The sequence below is a fragment of the Amblyomma maculatum genome, chromosome 9 (genome assembly GCF_055883805.1).
Source record: "Amblyomma maculatum isolate TAMU_Amacu chromosome 9, ASM5588380v1, whole genome shotgun sequence".
Taxonomy (NCBI): Eukaryota; Metazoa; Arthropoda; class Arachnida; order Ixodida; family Ixodidae; genus Amblyomma; species Amblyomma maculatum.
Window position 1 is genome coordinate 81,715,879 of NC_139352.1, and position 21,494 is coordinate 81,737,372.

A 21,494-nucleotide genomic window follows, 5' to 3' on the forward strand; every position below is an offset into this window, starting at 1 on the left:
GACTGTCGTAGGCTACCATGTGGTCGGGGTTTGAGCCCAAACAGTGCAGTAGTTTGCACAGGAGAACCTTTCACAACTCCGGCAGATAAAGACGGAGCCCTGTGTATCGGTTATTGAAGCTGCTTTCATGCAGAGCGCTAACCATTAAAACCATTGTGAAGACTGATGAGCGCAGGAAGCGAAACTAAATGAGAAAGACGCACCAGCACAGTGCAAATCACATCTGCTTAAGCATGTTTTATGCAACATCGTGCCTGGTGTGCACTGCAGGCTCTTTGCAAAATAAGCCGTTTGCGACGAAGAATAATTAAGTTTCGAAGGACCACTCGCACAATTTCTGATCTACAAAAATTGGGTTCAGTGGCTGGGGTACTTTGCTTATGGGCATGGAGAATAGTTTGTTTCACGTCAATTAATAAAGTAGAACACGCTGCATTACTAAACTTGTAGAGACAGAATTCTTCATAGATTTCAGAATGCAGCCTGAAATCCACTCCATGTATGCATCATCTAACAAAGTCTAAAATCTGTATTGCATCAATGCCTAGGGCAGTTGGCAATAAACACGGCAACAGAAATGAAATTTTGCAAGAACTTTATTTCACGGTGTGAAAACAATGCTACAGTACATCTGGCTTCCAAGCAGCAAAAAAATGCGGCAAAGCCAAAGATGCGATCTAAACAAATGTAAGAAAATTTGGTTAACAGCTTATACGAGACATTTCTGCACAATCGAACTGCTTTAAACAGCACTATATTTCTATTATGTTTTATTGTTTTTAATTTCCTCCACTGAATTATTTCGTAAGCTGCCATGCCCATGAAATGCACAGACCTTTTAATTAAGAAAAGATGCAAAACACATACACGGACAGCAAGACGAGATAGTTTTATTGCAAAGGGATGCAAAAGCAGACTTATAAATAGTTCGGAAGGTTTTTGTCTTCAACTTAAAAATTGAACCTACTTTCCTCACACCTAAACTAGCTCAGTATGAGTGAGTAGCCACAACAGCGGCAATAAAATGAAATGCGACGCTCATGGTTATCTACACCGAGATGAACATATGATAAACATTCATACCAAATAAATTGCTGAATCAACCATTTCCTTCGTCAAATTCCTCCTCATCACTGAAATAAGCACTCTGGCGAATGCGACGTCGGCTAGCCGAGTCGGACTTGGTCCCAGCTTGGCTACTGCTAGATTCCTGGTCACGCTGTTGTTGCTGTTGATAAAGAAAAGAGGAGTGTTATTTTCGTTACTCATGGCCCAATAAACTTTCAAATCTCATCCACAGAAACCAAATTGTATTGGGAACCAGTATAATCTAGTTGCTTTCTAGCTTACTCACTTCCCTTATGATCTAGCATGTGTAAGTAAAGTGACAGTAAACAGATTACTCAGACTAATAAGATCTTAGTTGTTATCCCACAGCTGCCTTTTCATGAGTGCATCCTACAAAATATCTTTCTCAAAACAAAGTTCATATAAAAAATGTAACTACCGTAACAAATGATGCTGAGCATATAAGGAGAGACCTCCAGGAGGATAAGTGTTGTGGCTAGTAATTAAATGACTTTTTAGCTCTTTCATGCACAATGACAACAAAGGATGGGAGAGTGTTTGGTGCTTTGCTTTCACTGAAATGAGGGCCTTAAGAAAAGGGGAACGTTTCATTCAGAAAACTCCACTCCACCCATTTTTGCTTTCTGTATTAGAATGCAAGTGGCCCCTGCTGCATTCTGTAGTCTTGAACTAAAGTAATTTAAGTTTAATGCTGTAGGCCTACCGATAAAGAGCAACCAGCATAGAACAATAAACCAAATTTATCTGAGTTATAATTTTTTTCTCTAAGCGTTGTTGAAAAAAGGAAAGCACATAATTGGTTTTAAAATTCTGCTACTACATACTCGTCTTTAGGAACAGCAGGAACACTTAAGCTCCGCCTTCAAGAGTATAGACGCATTGTAACTGCACGGGCTGTTGCTGGGTTTATTTGCAAAATTTTGGCAACAAAGGAAGTTCCAGCTGCAGCATTCTAGTGAGCATAGCATTTTCTGCAATCTTAAGAGATAGGTTACTTTTATGGGCCAAACAACTTACCGTAACTGTACAGCTTAAAAGTCTAGCCAACAAGTAGTTGCGAGCTCAATGCAATCAACAGTGGACGGACACTGCTGCAGCTAAAAGACCTTCAACACCTCTATAGAGTTTAATGCTGCTGCGTCAACTCAACAGACTATCTGCTTGATGGTCACAGCAGCTATAAATTTAGCATTTGCTTGTACGTAGCGCATACTTATTCATTTTTTCCCTTTCCTTTTACATACTTATGGCTGGCAGTATAAATGAATCAGTTGTCAGCCAATCCCGTGTGCCATTCACTTTCTGTCCTGTCCTTTTGAGCTGCTGCATATTACATAGTGCCCGAATGGTTTGGCTTGGTTTATGGGATTTAATGTCCCAAAGCGACTCAAGCTATTAGGGGTTCTTTAATGTGCACCATTGCACAGCATACGGGCGACTTATTTTTCGCTTCCATCCATAAGTGGTCGCCGTGGCCGGGATTCAGTCCCACATTCTTGGGTCCGGCAAACAAGCGCCCTAACCACCGAGCCCCCGCGACAGGGCCATAGTGTCTGAGTCGGTGAATCACTGGTTCAATTACATTTCAAATTTCCATTTCGCACGGGTGCCACTAACTGCACAAATGCACCACCTGTTGCTGAAGTTCACAATCCATACTGCCATTCATTTCAATGATGCACTGGACTATAAACTTTTAGAAAAGACTGACTACTTCATCCTTGAAATGAAAAATACATCGACGAGGCAATTGGATGCCACACTGCACAAATGCACATTATTCTCGTAAATGAAAAAAGTAAATAAAGAATAACATAAATGAGGAAGGTGTAACAGAAATTGAAGGTGGAGAACAGCAAGATCTAACAGCCACTGCTTACAAGGCACAGTGCCCTTGTTTGCAAACACAACCTGCCACTCCCTTTCCCCCCACCTTACCTCATACTTAATTGCTGCATGAAGCGACTCCAGGGCAGGATCTTCATCATACTCGCTGTCTGTGGCTTCCGCCTCCTGATCCTTAGGCCTGGAAAAAAAAAAAAGGAAACAAAATAATGGGATTCGTACACTACAAACCTAGGCACTTATTAGCTATGAATATTTCAAAAGGGGCAACTAACTTTTCCAGCTGTTGTGGGCGCAAATGAAATGCCATTTCTTAACAGTGAGACTACATGCACCAAGTGTCCTCTAAGAAGTACTAAATACGCTTGCATAAACCTTAGCGTAGAGCATTTGCATTCGCTATCCAAATCGAAGAAGAAAACATATACAAAAGCAATACCTACTCACTTATTAGTGGGTGTCAGGAAAAATAATTAAAAGGGGAACTCTGACTCAATGCTGCAATTTGGCACAAAAATGCAGGCGGACAGAGCAAGCTTAATTTTAATGTTCAAGATGCATAACACCATATCTGAGGCCTCTAGCTTCACGTGATTCCGTGAAAAAACATGGATATAGATTATGCATTAGCAGCTACATTCTTTATTTTTATTTATGCTAACGTTACCAGCATCTATAATAATGACAAAAATGACTATTTAAACTTATTTACAAGAATACAGTGCAGAAGCTTGAAAATTCAGGAGAAAAATTTAAGTACATATTAGTAAGATTACAATGAACTGTCTAGGCCAACCATAGCTGAAAACCTACAAATAAAATGCGAACAAAGCACTAAAACATAGAGGGAGCGGATAGGCGAACATTATTTAAATGGCTACATTAAAGGTACTTCAGCCCAACTTGTCAGGCAAGTTGGTTCATAGCAGATGCAAAGAAAGAACTGTGTGAATCAGACATGGATGAAGAAGTACAGACATGCAAGAACGCGGATCTGGACTGGCAGGTCACCACGGTGGTAAGAAAGGCACGTAAGATCGCGGTACTAGAAAGATACTTTGAGTAGCACTTGTCAGGTTAGTTCATTCGTAATACATGCAAAGAAATGCACCAACGGTACACCGACAGAGAAGATGCATGCACCACAATCAAGTGAAGCCATACCTTCGATATCGCTACTCTATCTCAGTATTCGTTGCAGCACTATCAAAGCTGCGATGAGTGCAGAGGCGACAGTTTGTCGTTACGGGGTGTAGTGGCAGTATAATGTCGCCATAAATCGCACAGGACGAAATGTTTTAAAGCGTGCATTCGCAAAACATCATTTCTAATCAAACCTTAACATATGCTCGATTTATGCATGCTAATTCCGAAGTTTAGCATTCGCTACTCTTGTGTATGCTGAAATCATGTTTTCAACGCGGTGGCAGGCTTCGAAACAGGCCGTCTCGTTTCGCAGTCAACTTGCCATTGTTACCGAGCTTTTGGTTTGGTCATTTGACATAAATGGTGCATCCAGTGTTCATTTGTCCTCATCTCAACCCCTCTCATCTCATCTCAGTAATATCGGTTCGGTGATAAATGGTTGCTGTTAAGAAAACTAGATGGCGCCACAAGACTGAAGTTGCCAACGCGGCTTTGTTTGCATACAAAGAACTAATAGCGCAAATGTGACAAACTGCGCGTAAGATTACTTAAATGCTTAGTCTGAAACTGATGAATGCTCTTTCAAGGTTTGGCATATAGACAGGACCTATTTATACTCTTTTATGGCCTCATCCGCAGATGAAGCGGCATGGAGGATCAAGCTTAACGATCCGTCATGAATGGCTGAACAAGGCTCATAGTTTCCACAGTGCTGCAAGCAAGTGATGAGATAGAGCATTAATGCATGCAGCATCCCATGCAGCAGCGGTGGCGGTCATCGTTGCACCAAACACTATTCTCTACTCGTTGTACCAACACTATACTTCTTACTACGACACGAGCTGTATTCTGAAGTGCGATTTGATGCTTCCAACAGGATTTACAGATTCTTTGTTCTCAATATGCGGAATTTAAAATATTTCACTGCAGAAAGCTATGGGCCTTAACAAAGGCAGTGCTTGTGCCCTTGCATACCAAAAACCAACTTAGCTAGCACCCACGGCCATTCCTAAAAAGTCATATTTTTATCCAGAATGGTCATGTCTTCAGCGCTCATGCATAAAGGCCAAAAAGAATGGAAAAGATGAAAAGGATATCAAGAACTGCACGGGTTTCAGCTTCGTCGCTACAGCTTATAGACATGCCCAGAGGCCAAAGGAGAACTTCAGAGACAAGTGTTCAAGATGTCAAACACGGACTTGCTTCAAGAACAGAGGAGGAACCTTAAATATGACTTCATGCACTCTCTATTAGTTTGGAAGGAGCGGCATTCAGTGTCCCTAGGCCAACCACTTAGCATTCTATGCTACAGTCTGAATGTACGTTCCTCCACGAAAAATATGCCTTCCATAAAGCCATGTGTACTTTCCCGACTATTGACATTTGGTGGCGTCACACAAAACACCATTATGAAAATTCCCGAGAGGTGTTTATGGTAGTTTCCTACTGTCACCGGTTTGGCTCAACTTGGCAATGAGGGTCCGGCGATGCACTGATAGTTTAGCTGTGCAAGTAACTCACAATTCACAGAAATGCGAAAGCATCATCCGCGGCTTTTGTAACGTGTGTCTCCTAGGAGCAAATAATGGCTTTGCAGAACAGTCATGTTGTCCACTACCGTTCCATACAACTTGTTGTTCCGTGACAGGTTAAATTTAATTTTTTCTCAATTTAATGACCTATTACAACATTCACAGCATGACAATGACATCCAAAGGTCACTGAGTAAGCTGGATCAAGAACTGACAGGTCAAACAATGATATGACTTGTTTGCAATAAACATATGCTGGCACACAACACGTGAACTTTTCACACTTTCAGGCAACAACAGGAATTCTTACTGCTGTGCTTTTCTCCTTTTTTTCTTCTTTTGCGGTGCCTCTCGCTCACCAAAGGAGTTACGGGGACAGCGGTAGCTAAGGTGACCTTCCTCCTGCAAGACAAGAGCAATGGCAAATAAATAAATGGACTATGACTAGTGCATTCCGACTCCAGAGTTTCATGTTCTGCCAAATTCTGGGGAACTGACGGCCATTTAATGTAGTTAGGTCAAATGAGAATTAGGTGCGCACTAACATTTTGGTTTTGACTTTAGTTTCAGGTTGCATGCACTCATTAGCATAAGAGTTGCAATCTACCACATTATGCAAAAGACCGCCTCACATAAATATAAAGGGATGATGTGAACACTTCAGAGAATGGACTGCGGAATGGAAGCAATAAATTTGCCTCCGCACTGCTTTTGCGCAAGAAATTGAGATAGTCTACATGTGCCTTGAGTGATGCGTGCTCCCACTTTCACTGTGCCTTAGGAGACCCCCTGTCTCCCAGCAAATTGCTGTCTTGGGAGACCGCCCCTTAGACTTGAAAAGATGCAGCTTCGTGCTACAAAAAAAAAAAAAAAAAAAAAAAAAAAAAAAAAAAGGCGGATGCTGTTTTTGATAATCGGGCAGAAGCCAAGCTTCCTTAGAAAGTCATCCTACAGAAAAGACCCAATGATATGGGCATAAAACTCCATGCTATGAGTTCTCTGCTTTGTACGCATGTGAGAAGAACTTTACAAAAAGGCTGAGGCAGCGCAAAGCTAACATCAGACCAATGAACACTAAGTGAAGCACAGTGGCGCTTGCAAATACTACTGTCCCCAAGATTGACTCTGAACTCTTGTGCTGGAGATCGAGCTAAACCTTCCAATAAGTCTGCTGTTTGACTTATGGAGATGAGAAAATATTACTCGTGTTCTTGGAAAACCTTCCTTCTCACATGTTCATAGGTTAAGTTCAGTAACCAAGTGGTGGTGGTGGTGGTGGTAAAACTTTCATATCTAACAGATACAGGATAAGTGTCAGCCTATCCACCTAGACGGCGGCCTGGAGTCCTTGGACCCGGGCATCTTCGGCCAGTTGGATTAGACTTAGTTGAGTTTTAGGGTGTAAGCTCAACTGTAGAGTCTCCCAAAATTCCCCTCTTTTTGTCTCCTTATTTGTATCTTCGATTTCTGGACACATCCATATCATATGTACCAGATCTGCCCTATCCCAACATAGTTTGCATCTATCTGAGAACTGTTCCGGGTACCACTAAATAAGGGTAGCTGGACTGAGAAAAAAACTTTAAGTGCCAAAACCTCTACTGTGCATGTTCTCAAGTGCTACGCTTGCAGTTATACCTCAATGATACGCAAAAAAAAAAAAATGCCTACTAAGAACTTAGTTATCATTAATTTTCTGTTCAATACCACATCCTCAAACATACAGCCCTCTGTGAAAATGTTTCTTTTGAGCCCCTGGCAACAATGGAAAGATTCAGATCATCACATAATATTTAACAAAGAAAAAAATAAAAAAGGGCCAGAAGCTCATTTGTAATTGCATAGCCTCCTTTATACTCTCTGTGCCTGGCAACTGCGCTCCACGGCCGTCGTCCCCGCTCCTCCTCCGTTGAGAAGTTACGCCGCTGGCTCCGAGAGATGGCGACAGCGACGTAGGGTCATCCTTGCCAGGCGAGTGCCGGGTGCGCTGTGTTGCAAAGCAGTCCGGATAGCTATGTGCTGTCGCCCTGTCACTTTCTCGCTGTTTCGTGGACAGTTTTGCAGTGTACAAGGTCATGCTACTACTTTTCTCTGCCTTCGGGTGTTGCAATAATACAGCACTGCACCAACTGGTAAGTGCCAGCTTTGCTTTATCCTTACGTCGATCGCTGCATAGTGTTCAGCTTGCTTTGAGGTTTGTGAAAAATAGTGCAAAAACTGTGTTTATTATGCGTCAATACTGCAATAATAATGTTAGATGTGCACGTGTGCTTTCTGGACTGAAATGCTAATTGCTTTCCTGCTTAGCTCGTCTGCATAGTGTGTTAGATGTGCTCCTGTGCAGTTATTTTTTTTTTCGTGGTATACGCTAATTACGAAATTTTGTGATAAAATACAAACACGAGCTTTACCTATTGTGAAGATAACTACTTTTAAGTGAGTTAAACCGAATTGTGCAAAGCGTGTATTAGTTTCCCTTGTCAACTAAATCGCTGTGTCCCTCTCTAGCATTGGAAACCCCAAAACACGTACTCAACTGCATTGAGGCCTGTGAAAAATAATGACAGCACCAGAAAATGTGTTTATTACGCGTCAGTAAGGTAATAATAATATTAAATGTGCACGTGTATTTTCTGGACTGCGGTGCTAAGTTCCTCCCTGGTTAGCTCGTCTGTGTGGTATGTTACCAGTGCGCTACAGCACAGTATTTTTTGTTTTGCTAACTGTGCAATTCTGTGATGAAATAAAAACACAAGCTTTGCCTATATTGGCGATTACTTTGGAATGAGTGAAACAGAAAGATGCAAAGCGTATATTTGTCTTCTTTGTTTTTCAAGTAAAAAAAAAAAAAATAAAACGATTGTATGACGTTCTGAATCATTGAAAGTAACAGCTGATACCGAAATTGTTCTGCGTGCACCTCGACATCTACGTCAATGGCGCCCTCAGCGACGGGAGTGGCAACGCAGCGCAACTTTACCCAACAATGCCGCTGTATTGTTTGCGCGGCGCGTTGACAGGCACAGAGAGTATAAAGGAGGCTATGGTAATAATATAGAACTTGAAAAGCCTTGTTTTCACAATCAATCCATGAGAGATCATTTACATAAAGTATGTTGACTCATGCTCATTTTTGGCTAATTCTACTCAGTATTTCATGGAATACATGACCATCTGCATTTGCAGAATTATAAAAAAAAAAATGTTTACGTTCATGCCACATCTGTCAGACCTCTGCATGCATTATAAAACTGCAAAGTATTTTGTGAACATTGCAACAACTAGTTTTAATGCCCAAAAGCATAAAGGCAGTGGTTGCCAAAGCATGAAAACTAGCTACCAGAGACTACATACCAATAATCCACACGTGTTCTCGAGGATTGGTTTGAACAGCTACTACAGGAATTCACCTTCAAGTAAACCATAACCATACTTACCTATTGCCACTGGCAATAAATTTATGAGAACTTAATAAAAATTATTATAGAATGAGTTTAATTTCAGTAATGATTTCAGTAATGAACTCAGATAATTAATGACTATTTTCTGGCAGGCGGCCTTTTACCTCAAACTTTGATTGAACCTAACCATAACAAAGCTTTTGTGTACAAGAATCAGATTTGAACAAAAAATGTATGGACCTAAATAAACCTAATCAGAGACTTGATCACCTAAGGCTAAATGCCATCGAAATGATTTAGATGGTGAAGGCTAAAGGCTAGTAAAATGCCATATAGTGCTAGAATGCAGGTCTGCATCTAGCAAAATGACAGGAACACGTACGTCATCAAACGGCAGCAAGTATGCCAGCTCTTTGAAGATGGAGTCCAAAATGACGTCATCTTTGAGCGATGGCCAATGTTACGCCCAAACAATCTTCTGCAGTGAAGTGGAAAGTGGATAGCACAAGAAGATTTTGATGCCAACAAGATCATCCGCTGGTGCAGACTTCAAAACAGGAAGTAACACTAAGACTGACATAAGCACATGAACATAATAAAACAATAAGCCAATACAAATATTCACTAAAGGAAACTTCAAATCTTGAATATCTTGATGGTTATTTTGCCTAGCATATGTTTTTTCGAGTCACAAAATGGCTTTACTGCTTGAACTTGGTTTATTTTTACTTACACCGCACTCAAAGCATCTTGATTTGTCTTTGTACTCTTTGCGACGAATGAACTCAGGTGCCCGACCGTTGTACTTTGCGATGCTTGCCCGAAGGGTGCGTCCCATGAGCTGCTGCTGGTTCAGTGCACTCGCACACTTGTTGGCCGATTCGCTGTCCATAAACAGCACGAATGCCACTCCTTTACTCTTCCAAGTCTGCTTATCCTTCATGACTGTTACCCTGCGTAGCCAACATAAGATGCCAAGGTTATGTCAGAGCAGCTGTTACAGTGTAAATGGCTTTCGTATGCGGCTCCCCTTGTGGATCCTCATTCTTGTACGAGCACTTTGCTATTTCTCGCTTAATCACTGGGCTTGCCCAGCGCTAAACAGGATACATGGAAATAAAGAGTCATGGGAATCCTCCCTTCACAGCCAGGAAGAACAAATCCAGAAGCAAGTCATCCGTCAAGCCCAGGCCGCCGCCGGAAGCCAACTGATTCCGGCCGACGTCTAGGGGGGAGAAGACGGTGAAAGGGGGAGCTGCGTCTCACCCAATCATCCATGCTCTCTGACGGGTGCAAATAAAGTGCTTTCTCTATCTCGCTTAATCACTGACCCCTTAATTGCTGCCTGTATTATTTTATACACACTCATTATCATGCAGTCTACCACACTAGATGAATCACTCTACATAGATATAAACCTCGTTTTAATCAAGTGATGAACGTGCCTCTCAGGCCTAGGTGCTGCATGTCTGACTCTGGATCAAAGGGTCCCAGAGGGTTTGATTTCTACCTCACTCACCCATCCAAAAGGAGCTATCCGAGTTGGTAGCTCATGCTAACTTGGTCATGTTGTGTGGCCTTATGATATCATCATCATCATCATCATCATCATCATCAGCCTGATTATACCCACTGCAGGGCGAAGGCCTCTCCCATATTTTTCCACTTAACCCGGTTCATACAAACCACCAACCAATAGGAGGTATGCACGTGACGTCATCCGCTAGGTGCACTAGCGGCCGGTGCAGCATTTGCCATGCGCGTGGTCGTGTGTGTGGGCGCCGCACCCAGCCACAGTATTCAACTCATTGTGATCCGTGGGGTACGCCTTTCGCATGTTGACGGAACTTCTGCGTGTGCCAGCGAAAATCATGCGAGCGAGTGGATACACACGTGGACTTCGTAGAACAAGAAAAACGATGGTCTCGACTTTGTGGAAACATCGGCTCGTACGACCACGGTAACTTCTTCGAGGTGTGCCGTGTACTACAAGACCACTGCTTCACGTTGGATTCACCGATATTGGTGCTTGCCTTGTGAAGTGCGGTTTAAAGTTTTGTGACAGGTGAAGAAATTAAAATGTATTAAGCCATGAAAGTGTTTTAATTTTTGGCAAGCGAGCGAGGCCAAGAGCCACACGTGCATGAGGGTGTCGATGACCGGGTGCTGTTTTTAGAGGTGAGCAAATTGCGACGTGTCTGTTCGCTTAGCTAACGCTGTCATCTTCTCCGACTTGCAAGTGACAAGTTACAACTGTATCAAGCGTTATCGTTGCACATTGCGTTGTTGCGAACCTAGGTTCCATGGGTTACGTGTATTTCAAGCAGAGCTACTTTGCCGATACTAAATTTGTAAAACATGCTCTCTGGTGTGCCGTTTATACTGCGAGCGCATGACAGTACTTTTTTCCTCGGCCTTCTGTCACCCAAATTAAGCAACTGCATTGATTTGCTTTACTCCTGGAACAGCGCCTGTGCAAGCTTCCATCGGCAGTTTGCCGACTACCGCCACTAGAAATGTACGTTTTGCGGCCATGCCAGCTTCGAAATCGGGGCATTTAATGCGCTCGCTGTCCCTCCAATATGTGTATGTGTTCTGCCTCAGTGGCAGCTAACAACGGGTTTAACGAGCTGCAAGTCGTATTTCGCGTAACGGGCAGCCGGCCGCTTTTGCTGTCGAGCTGTTTCACGGGTGAATGCCTAGTTGCAACAGCGAACAGCTAGTGTTATGCCCCGAAGCATCAAAATATCGCTGCAGATTCCATGCGCATAAAGGGCCCGTATTTAACAGCTTGATGAAACTTTACGGATCACTTCCAATATACAGCGGGCACCTGACAGCGAACCTGAAACTGGGCGAGCCGACGCACACCGAAGCCACCGGCGACCTCCGACATGGCGGACGAGGCGGGACGATGCTCGCACCATCTGGTAGTACGGCCTCAGTGAATACCTCCTATAAGTGCCCAGACATGTCACTTACCAGAGGCACGCTTTGAATTTTCTCTCACAATGCTGACATTGGATTTTCTGGAGAATGGGCCTTTAATACAGTCACATTAAAAAGGGAGAGATGTGAGGGGGAATCTGCATGATGCTGCCATTGTCCGACGAGCACCATCAAGAGCTTGCACGATTGCCAGCGATAGCTGATGACCGATCAAATGCTATTGATATGTAGCAAAAACCTGTGAAACCAGTAAGAACAAAGGAATTTGTCAGAAACTGCCACTTTGGTTGCATCAGTCCAAATGTGTGTCACAAGTATTAGGGGCTATATTAAGCAATGATCACATCACAAACCAGCTGTCACAAATCTGTCAAAAACCGAACAATTAGCCCCGCTGCTATTGATCGAACCTGCTGACCGGTGGGCATATCGAGCATAAGAGCTGGGCCAATGACAGTTTTTTTTATCACTGCGCGATTTGGCCAATTTAACTGCTCTTTCTACATGCAGCAACGACACCATGTGGTTGTGCCACAAGTGGTAAAACGTTATGAAAGGGTTTGTCGCGGTCAAATGTGATCTCATGTCTACAATGCGCCGAGAAAAGACCAAAAGGTCAGCGCTGCTTCTGAGGAAAACACGATAAGAGACACAGGTGCACGTTTAGTAACTAATGAAGGATCCGGACTGCCATGATGAATGTTACGTTGAACAGAGTCTATCGTTGGAAACAGGACTGACAGCGTATACAGTCGTGCCCCGTTAATATGGACGACCTGAAGTATGGACAGTTTTACTGGGGATGAAACCTTTTCAATGTATTTATGCCTCATTAATATGGAAACTCGCTGTCCGGACAATGGACAGGGGAAGAATGCACGCGCCCCACTTGGGCTCATGTATTTTTGTCTCGTTAATATGGACAGTGCTGGAAAAAAAGCAGAGGAGTCTGAACGCAAGTTAAAGAAGGGTGCGCCGCCCGCGAACCTACGCGACAGCAGATACGGCGGGATGCCTGAATGAGTCCTGTGGGGTTGCAAAGAACCAAAGCGGGTGTGTCGCCGTTCTAAGGGAGGGGGAGCACTAGAGCGGAGAAGAACGTAGACAGCAAACCGATGGTCAGCGTAAGAAAGACCCCGAAAGGGGGGAACCAGGAGATTTCTGCGTGCAGCGGAAGTGCCGCCGCAGTCGAGAAAACAGCAACATGTGGTTACAATAAATTCTGCTGAACGTGAACAGAGAGGCCGGTAAAAGCGTAAGAAAGAAATGACAGGAAGAAAGACAAGTGCCTACAGTGGCGGTGGGAACTGAAGTTTTCTTTCCCAAAGCGCAATGTGTGTTCCATGAAGCCGTTAACGCTTTTCGGTGAGAGTTAAGACACACTCACAAAGTAGAGCGACAAAAGAAAGGTGACGTACGAACACGCAACCGGGACCGGGCGTCCCGTCCTGGACACGCTTCCCTCTCATGCTTCTGGTTTTCGTCCCTGTTGCGCTGCTGAATTGCCAAACTATGCACACTAGGCGGTCCATATGTCGGCTTTGCTTTGAGTCAACGATGCGGTCGGCTAGCCGTCGTTCTAAACTATACTTCAGCTTGCAGTGTTTGTTTTATGGGAACACATAAAAACGGCACCAAGAAGATGGGATGTTCTGCATTGCAGCTTGCCAACTGGACTCCCTTGCTTCCTTACAGAAACAGTACAAGGCAAAAAATGAGAATCAGAAGAACGAAAAGGCAGAAAAGTTACCTAGGCAAAAAAAGTGCACACCATCAAGAGCCTGTAACCCTCAACTTGAGTCTGGCTTTTGGCATGGCGGGAGTTAAACGCAAAAGAATAGAGCTGAACGCAGGCGCGAAGAAATCTGTGAATATAAGCGGCAAAAGCCATCTCAGTCAATCCAAGCTGCGAGGGACTAGTATCAACAGCTCAGCTGTTTCCTCGCCTCAGGAGAATCTCAAGCAGCTACTTAGCGGCTACTTTGCTCAGTGAAGAGGCCATTTTGGAAGTGGCGGTGAGTAGAGAATCAGACGCTGATTCATCGGCCAGTGAGGAGTTCGTGCTCGAAAGTTCGACCAACACAAAGCCCAACATCACGGGTGCCATGGTAAGCGATTCGCTTCAGACTGCACTACACTTTTTCGAAGACAACAATGGCAAGGATAATGCACTCAAAATTGCCGGTGTTCTGTGAAATTTTGAGCGTACCGTTATGTACAAAAGCAGTCGTTAATTACAATTCTCTTTTCTCAATAAAATCCTTTTTGTTTTTATTCATGACTCGTTATTATAGATGACTCGCTTTATGGACAGCTTTGGTCGGAAACCAAAGTGTACATATTAACGAGGCACGACTGTACTACATGTTACTACTTTTCGGAATCGGAAGGTGAGTAGCCATGGGTGGACCACAGTACTTCAGAGCCGTGCCGATCAGTGAATTCAGGTACTCACTTGGCAACTTTGCCGTACTTCTCGAATATCTGATGCAGGTCATTGTTCGTGAGTTTGAATGGCAAGTTGCTGACGTACACAGTGCTTTTGCTCGGTGTGAGCCCCGCACTACCAACACTACCTGCATTCATCGTGGGCGGTCAGGTTTCAGTTCAAAAACCGTTGCCTCGCACAAAAACGGCAAGGCTAGCACAAGTCACGGAGATGGGAACGGTCAACTGGAACAGTTCAGAACATATAACACTCATGTGTGGCCAAATTAACCCCCTAATTCCGATTGTTTGCATCGGTTCACTGCTAAACTCTGGCAGTTTTTACGCCATGGTTTTGTATGGCAAAAGCAAGTCTTGTCTTGGAGCTAGTTGACTTATGTTGAGATATGTTCACGAGATAGCGAGATTCCGCGAGATGTGTCGTCGCAATAGGTTGTGACGTCGATATAATTTCCCCGGTCACTGCACTGCAGGACATGGCGGAAGTAGGAAAGAAAAAAGAACCGTACGACCTACGTGCTGCTCAAATGCGCGCGCCCGACTTCAAAACAGTTGGCTTCAACGCTTTTTGGTGGCGAAGTTCTGTTCGAAGGTGCCCGCCGAGTTAAACAAACGCAAGTCTGGATGACACAGAGGCAATGATTGCCACGGGGGAGCCCCTGGAGTTCGTGCCGTTCGGCTCCGAGTACTTGAAACATCATCCCGGCAACGTTCGGCCCCGCAGTGACGGGATCAGCGGCAATGCCTCGGTCGGCCACACAAATGCCATCGAACTCTCGGAAGCCCTTCAGGGTGTCTCCCTGCGTGTGAGCGAACACGGAGATGATGACGCTGCCCAGAAGAAAACGTCGCCATTCTGGAAGCTCCGCGAGAGCCCGTCCCAGGACGACGACTCTGACGGTGAAGAAGAACTGTTCGCATCGACGGATACCGTGGTGTGGAGCAAGTCCAACGGCGGTGACGTGCGCAGAGTTATTCGGACATTTAACGTTGGCGGAAAGATTCAAGACACCCTGTGGTGCAACTTTCTCGCGTCTGATTACAAGGCGAGGCATCTCGGTGACAACGTTGACGTGGAGCCAGACACGATGCTTCCTTGTGTGTGTCTCTTCGAGGAACAATCCAGTACCCTTCATTGCTTTTCACGCTCAGGGGGTGACTACACGAGGCCCGTACCATTCGCCGTATTGCGCCTGTGGCCCATGAGGTGTGGGCTATTAATTGAACGCCGAGCGCCAACAGCGACGCGCTCACGGTGCTCTTCCGGCTCCAAGGCCAAAAATTCCGCTGCAGGATCGGTGATGTTCAGCTTGCTGCATCCGCTGGACGAGGTGACGCCTGTGGTAACGCAGACCAAGGTGCCTGGCCGCACACCCAAGTTAGAGTATCTTCAATGCAGCGATGACATCGAGGTTGTGTTCGTTTGCGAGGAGCCGTCGCTGTTGGTCATGTTTCACCGTAGCCAGACGGCGCACAGCGTGTGGGAAGTGCGCCGTACTACGGCAGAGGAAGATGCGTTCGCCAACACCACTGTGCCGGGCTGCATTGACCACACCCCTCTCTCGAACTGCCAGCGTCAACTGGCGGGATTGTCATCGCGGACCCCCGGTTCGTCGTCCCGGGGCCGCTCCTTGTCGCCGTGTGGTGGCTCACCTCGATTGAAGCACAGCACGCCCCGCTCATCATTGAGTCAAGCGCACAACTCCGGACATCAGGCCCATTCCCCCCTGGGACAGATGGCGTACTTAAGCAGGTCGCAGTCACCGCTGTGCACCGGTACACCCTCCTTCAAGTCGAGCATTGACAGCAGCGCCTTCTCGAGCGCGAGGCAGACCAGTGACGTTTTCTACAACCCTTACGAGATCGAGTGCAAGCCGCCTATGCCTGACATTTGCCTCGACCAACTTTGGTGTGAGCCGCAGCCTTCTGCGGAGCGAGCGTCCAAAGCCTTTGTCGTACGTGACATAATAGGGAACGCCTACATCTGCTACCACTTGCATTTTCTCAAGGTGCTCAAGCTTGTCAGTTTCATACAAAGTAGTCCTGGTGCACGGCCTGTGTTAAGTACATGTGAATCAGTGCCAGCACTGGACGTCCAATACTTGCCATCTCTCGGGATGCTGCTTGTACTTGATCTGAACCACAGCCTAACCCTCTATGCGGGACCCAGCAGGGTGTGCAAGGTGCACGTGCCATCGTTGGTGTTTGCTCTGCCGAGAGACTTTGAGTGTAGTACATCTGCCAGTGCTGTTCCTCCGCAGCATCATTGCTGCACCATGGGTAACAGTTGTGATGGTGATGGCGTGTTGGCAGACATGAGCATTTCTCCCACGTCTACGAGTCCCTCCTCTCATCATACAAAGATGTTGGGTGAAGATTCTGCACGTCGACCACCATCACATCACGTGTCCCTGCAGGACGCTGTAAGGAACCGTGTCACGCTGGAATCGTCATCTGGAACCTACTATCGGCTCAGCCTGCCTGCAATGTCCAAAGACAGGATTGTCAAGCGCTGCCTGAAAGCCTTGTCTCGTGTACTTCCCCAAGAGCTGGGTCTGCAGGTGCTTATGAAGTGGTACATGTCTCGCAATGCGCCTGGCCCTACAGACTTGACAGCTTCGACCGAAATGCATTCTTTTCTGGTGTTTGTTCTGGGCACGGTGGGCTGTGTTACTGGCAGCGGGTGGCAACAGACTGAGAGCATGGAAGTTGACCTTGGTACTCCTGTCGCAGTGAAAAAATCTAAATCAAGTGAAGGAGGGTCGAACACTGACTGGGAGTACTTGATGAAGCAGTCGGGTGGGTCTCTGGCATTGGCATTGAGAGGTGTGCCGAAGCCGGGACCCAAGATGCCGCTCTTTGTTTCAAGTGCCGATACCTTGGCAAGCACTGCTGCTCCGTTACAGGAGTATGCCTATAGTGTGCTCACTGCTCTTCATCTTGTTTATGAAGATGCAAAGCTGAACGTGCTTGAGTGGCCTTCATTGCCTCGTTTTGCAGAGTTCCTCTACAGGCTGGCTGACCAGCTGTCCTTGAATTCATACCAGGACTTGTATATAAAAGATTTTCCTGAAAGAATCGGAAGCCTCAGTGTCCAGTCTAGTATATCGAGTCCCAAAAGTAGGCGAAATAGCCCACCATGGTTTTCTTTGTCACCGCCAAACATATTTGCGTGGATTGCATACAAGATGTCACACCCTGATTGGAAATCACGGTTCCTTTATATTCCTGGTACAACAAAGTCTCTCAAGGCAGTTGTGCTTCTTTATTCACTGCTTGCCTGTCCTGCGGAGGATGCAGCTTGTGATGAACTCTTGCAAGACATTTCTGCAGTGCCTTTAAAAATGGCCGAAAGATTTGAATTTTCATTTTCCAAGGAAACCAGTGTGGGAGAGAAGATAGTTTCTCTTCTTGTGAAGTTGGGAATCGACTCATCCCAGCTTTCCCGATGGCCTTCAGGAGTGGTCGCACCTCTTCAGGATGCCATGGTGGAGTGTCAGGACAGCCCAGCCCTTGGCTGGGGCCCGACGGCCTGTCATTTGGTCGGAAGGGAGGACCTTGCATTGCTGACAGTGCCAAAAGAGAAAAAATGCCTTGCAAAACTTGCTCTGCCAGTGGTGCATGATAAACAGGGATCAAATCTGACTGACAAGGAGAGCGGATTTGAGCTTCTCAATCAAGAAATGTGCAAGCTGAAGTTCAGCAGAGACCAGCGCGTGGCCGACGCTTGTCGTTTTCTGCAGTCATCTGTTCCTGTGAGCATCAACATCCAGCAAAGACCAGAAGTGAGTGACCATGAGTTTATGGAAGAACAGGAGCGTCACCTGTACGGCTTGTGCATTCGTACTATGGCCCTTCCAGTGGGCAGGGGCATCATGACTTTGCGCACCTGCCAGCCTGTTCTCACAGATCCGCTACCCATTCCAAAGCTCTGCCTTACAGGAAGAGTTCCCCTCCGAAACACCACTGTTGACATGTCACACATTGAAGTGCCTCCCAACATGAACACATGGCCATTGTTCCACAATGGCGTGGCGGCTGGTCTGCGTGTCTGCCCTGATGCGAGTGATGTGGACTCGAGCTGGATCACATACAACAGGCCTCGAGCCAGCAATGCGGCTGATGCAGCCATTGAGCATGCCGGATTCCTGCTGGGTCTTGGTCTTAATGGCCACTTGACTTCCCTCAGTACCACTGCTATCCACGACTACATGGTGAGGAACCATGAGCTGACCAGCATTGGCCTCCTGCTTGGCTTGGCCGCTTCAAAACGGGGCACCATGGATCTGGCAAGCACCAAGTTGATGAGCATACACGTTGAGGCCCTGCTGCCACCAACTTCTACAGAGCTGGACGTTCACCCGCAGGTGTGTGTGGCATCAGTCATGGGGCTGGGGCTACTCTATGCCGAGTCTGGCCACAGCCAAATGGCAGAAACACTTCTTGGTGAGATTGGTCGGCCTCCGGGGCCGGAGATGGACCATTGCGTTGACCGTGAGAGTTACGCACTGGCTGCTGGTCTTGCTTTGGGCCTGATCATGCTTGGAAAGGGAGGCTCTCAGTCCCACCATTCTAACTTGCGCATGGCTGACCAGTTGCACCATTACATGGTCGGAGGGCGAGTCAGGCCCACTGGAAACCAGAGGGAAAGGTTCCGCTCTCCCAGCTACCAGATCAAGGAAGGCAATGCTGTCAATGTTAACGTCACTAGTCCAGCAGCTACGCTTGCTCTTGGCATGATGTTCTTCAACAGTGGCAACGTGGCAGTGGCGAGTTGGATGGCTGCCCCAGATACTCAGTGCCTGCTAGACATGGTACGACCAGACTTGCTCATTCTGCGGACGCTGGCCTCTGGGCTTATTCTATGGTCTGAAGTGTGTCCGACAAAAGCCTGGATTGAGAGCCACATGCCTAAAGTGGTGCTTGCTTACGCGTCTCGAAGGTCATCCGCAGATATCGACTTTGACCACGAAACTATGAACTATACCTACTGCAACATATTGGCAGGTGCCTGCCTCTGCTTGGGTCTCAAATTTGCTGGCTCTGCCAACACGCAGGCATTTGACCTCCTGCGCCATTATACCATGTATTTTCTGAACCTGCAGAAGCAGCCAACGGCCGAGCAGGCAGGACGAAATGCTCTTGAGACGTGTCTTCTTATCGCCATACTCAGCTTGTCTCTTGTCATGGCTGGCACTGGTGACCTCGAAGTCATGCGCATCTGCCGCTTCCTCCGGAGGCGCTCCTCTCAGGCCTCCAGCCACGTCCTCTATGGTTCTTATCTGGCCACACACATGGCCTTAGGCTTTTTGTTCCTCGGTGGTACCGAGCTGACCCTCAGCACTCGTCCCATTGCCATTGCAGCTTTGCTATGTTCACTGTTTCCACGTTTCCCCATCCACAGCAGCGACAACCGTTACCATTTGCAAGCCTTCCGGCACCTTTATGTGCTAGCTGTTGAGCCGCGCCACCTGCTGCCAGTTGACACCGTAACTGGCAATGCTGTCTACTGCCATGTAACCGTCTCATTTAAACAAACGAGTGCCTACGCCCCCTGCCAATATGTGTTGAAGGCACCTTGCCACCTTCCAGAATTGAACCTTTTGGAATCCATCGCTCTGAATGATTCCCGCTACTGGCCAATCGTTTTTAAGCGCAACAAGAACTGGGGCCAGCTCAAATCCGTGCTCAAGTCGTCACGCGGAAGACTGAACGTGAAACACAAGGCCGGCTGTCTACCGTATTCCACAGACCCCACAGGCTGCAAGACGGCCCTCGAACAAAGCGCCATCAAGGACCTGCTGCGCGGGTGGTCGTCACGGTCGACAGTATCCGCCTGTTTTTCGGAAAACACTGTCATCTCAAAGTTTACGGAGTGTTTTCTTCGAGTTCGTGCCTCCGGCGACTCTGAACAAGCGCTGCAGCATGCCTTCGGAACCATACTCCTAGAATGCACCATGCGCGAAAGGGTAGACACGCTGTCCACCCTCTTCGACTTGTTCCAGATAGCACGCCATGACTTCACCCAGTCAACGCTGCCACTGTGGCAGGCTAATATCGCACTTGCCTATTACAATCACTGCAGGGGGCAGAAACAGCAGCTCATAGACACCTCCTTTGCCCTCACTCTGCGCGCACGCATCGCGGAGGCTGTCGAAGACTCTGTCCCCAAGGAAGAGCTGTGCACGGCTGTTAAAGCATACCTGAAGGATAGAACAGTGTCTGTGGCAGCACTACCATTCCTGGTGTGGCACAGTATTTCATATCCTCAGTCAGATACTTGGCATAGTGACAGGGGTTCTGAAAGTTTTCTTGCTCTCTGCGTTGCACATCCATGGCTATCTGCCAACATTGACAAGATCATGCGCTCTCTGCTGTGAATGAAGTGCTAGAACCATTGCAACGAAATTGGCAAAGTGTTTTCTTTAGCGAGAAAACCACACCAAACTTTTTCAATTTCATCCTGTTAATTTAATAAATGGACATTTTTGACAAGTGAGCGATGTGGCAAGTTTTTCTGTATTTGCTTCAGCAGATTCAGTAGAGTGTGTCCCATCATTGAGGGTATATTTGTGGTTACTGCCAGCACTGTAGTGGCTGGACTAGTACAGTCAAATTTCAATAATGTCGACTTGGAGAAAAAATATTTAGGGAGGCCCGACTAGGTTTGGCTTAAAACATTCGGCAAGCACAGACATATTTTCTCTTCTTTCTTTCCAATTCTCTCTCTCTCGACTGAGAGAACCGTTTTTCCAGTAACACTACCCCCGAAGACTTCAATTTTCTCTCTTGGCTTGGTGCAATCCACTTGGGCAGGCATTAGACTAAGGCAAGCCAAATCAACTAAAATGGGCTTTAGTTGCAAGACTCAAAACTGCAAGCTCAAATAAACCAAAGGTTGAAAGAGAATAGAATGGTAGGTGTAACATTAAGAGATGGGAAGCGTGCAGAGTGGGTCCGAGAAATAGCTTGAGTTAATAGAGAGTTTTAGCTTACCGTGATCCGCGATCCGCTACTGGGATCCGCCACCGCGCGTTCCACTGCGCATGTCCAGACCCCCCTTGACGCCGACAGATGGCGCCAC

General features: G+C 46.4%; 2 protein-coding genes across 2 annotated transcripts; one reads left to right on the forward strand and one right to left on the reverse strand.

Annotated features, from left to right (window-relative positions):
- Positions 1–578: 578 nt before the first annotated feature.
- LOC146179581 (zinc finger CCHC-type and RNA-binding motif-containing protein 1-like) lies at positions 579–14,877 on the reverse strand. The gene is made up of 5 exons (XM_084579246.1): positions 14,418–14,877; positions 9,747–9,966; positions 5,923–6,014; positions 3,028–3,115; positions 579–1,228 (listed from the first exon to the last, which is right to left on the reverse strand). Exons 1-5 carry the CDS (start codon positions 14,546–14,548, stop codon positions 1,100–1,102), a joined length of 660 nt encoding a protein of 219 aa, XP_084435372.1. The 5' UTR covers positions 14,549–14,877; the 3' UTR covers positions 579–1,099.
- Positions 14,856–20,984, forward strand: shtd (anaphase promoting complex subunit 1). Its single transcript, XM_084579245.1, has one exon. It carries the CDS (start codon positions 15,049–15,051, stop codon positions 20,788–20,790), a length of 5,742 nt encoding a protein of 1,913 aa, XP_084435371.1. The 5' UTR covers positions 14,856–15,048; the 3' UTR covers positions 20,791–20,984.
- The last annotated feature ends 510 nt before the right edge of the window (positions 20,985–21,494 follow it).

Coding starts and splice junctions, on each gene's coding strand:
- LOC146179581 (XM_084579246.1), bottom strand. CDS start 14,548: ATGAATGCAGGTAGTGTTGGTAGTGCGGGGCTCACACCGAGCAAAAGC. Junction 6,015..9,746: donor CAAGATGCTTTGAGTGCGGT/GTAAGTAAAAAT, acceptor CTTGTCTTGCAG/GAGGAAGGTCACCTTAGCTA. Junction 1,229..3,027: donor ATGCAGCAATTAAGTATGAG/GTAAGGTGGGGG, acceptor CTTTATCAACAG/CAACAACAGCGTGACCAGGA.
- shtd (XM_084579245.1), top strand. CDS start 15,049: ATGATTGCCACGGGGGAGCCCCTGGAGTTCGTGCCGTTCGGCTCCGAG.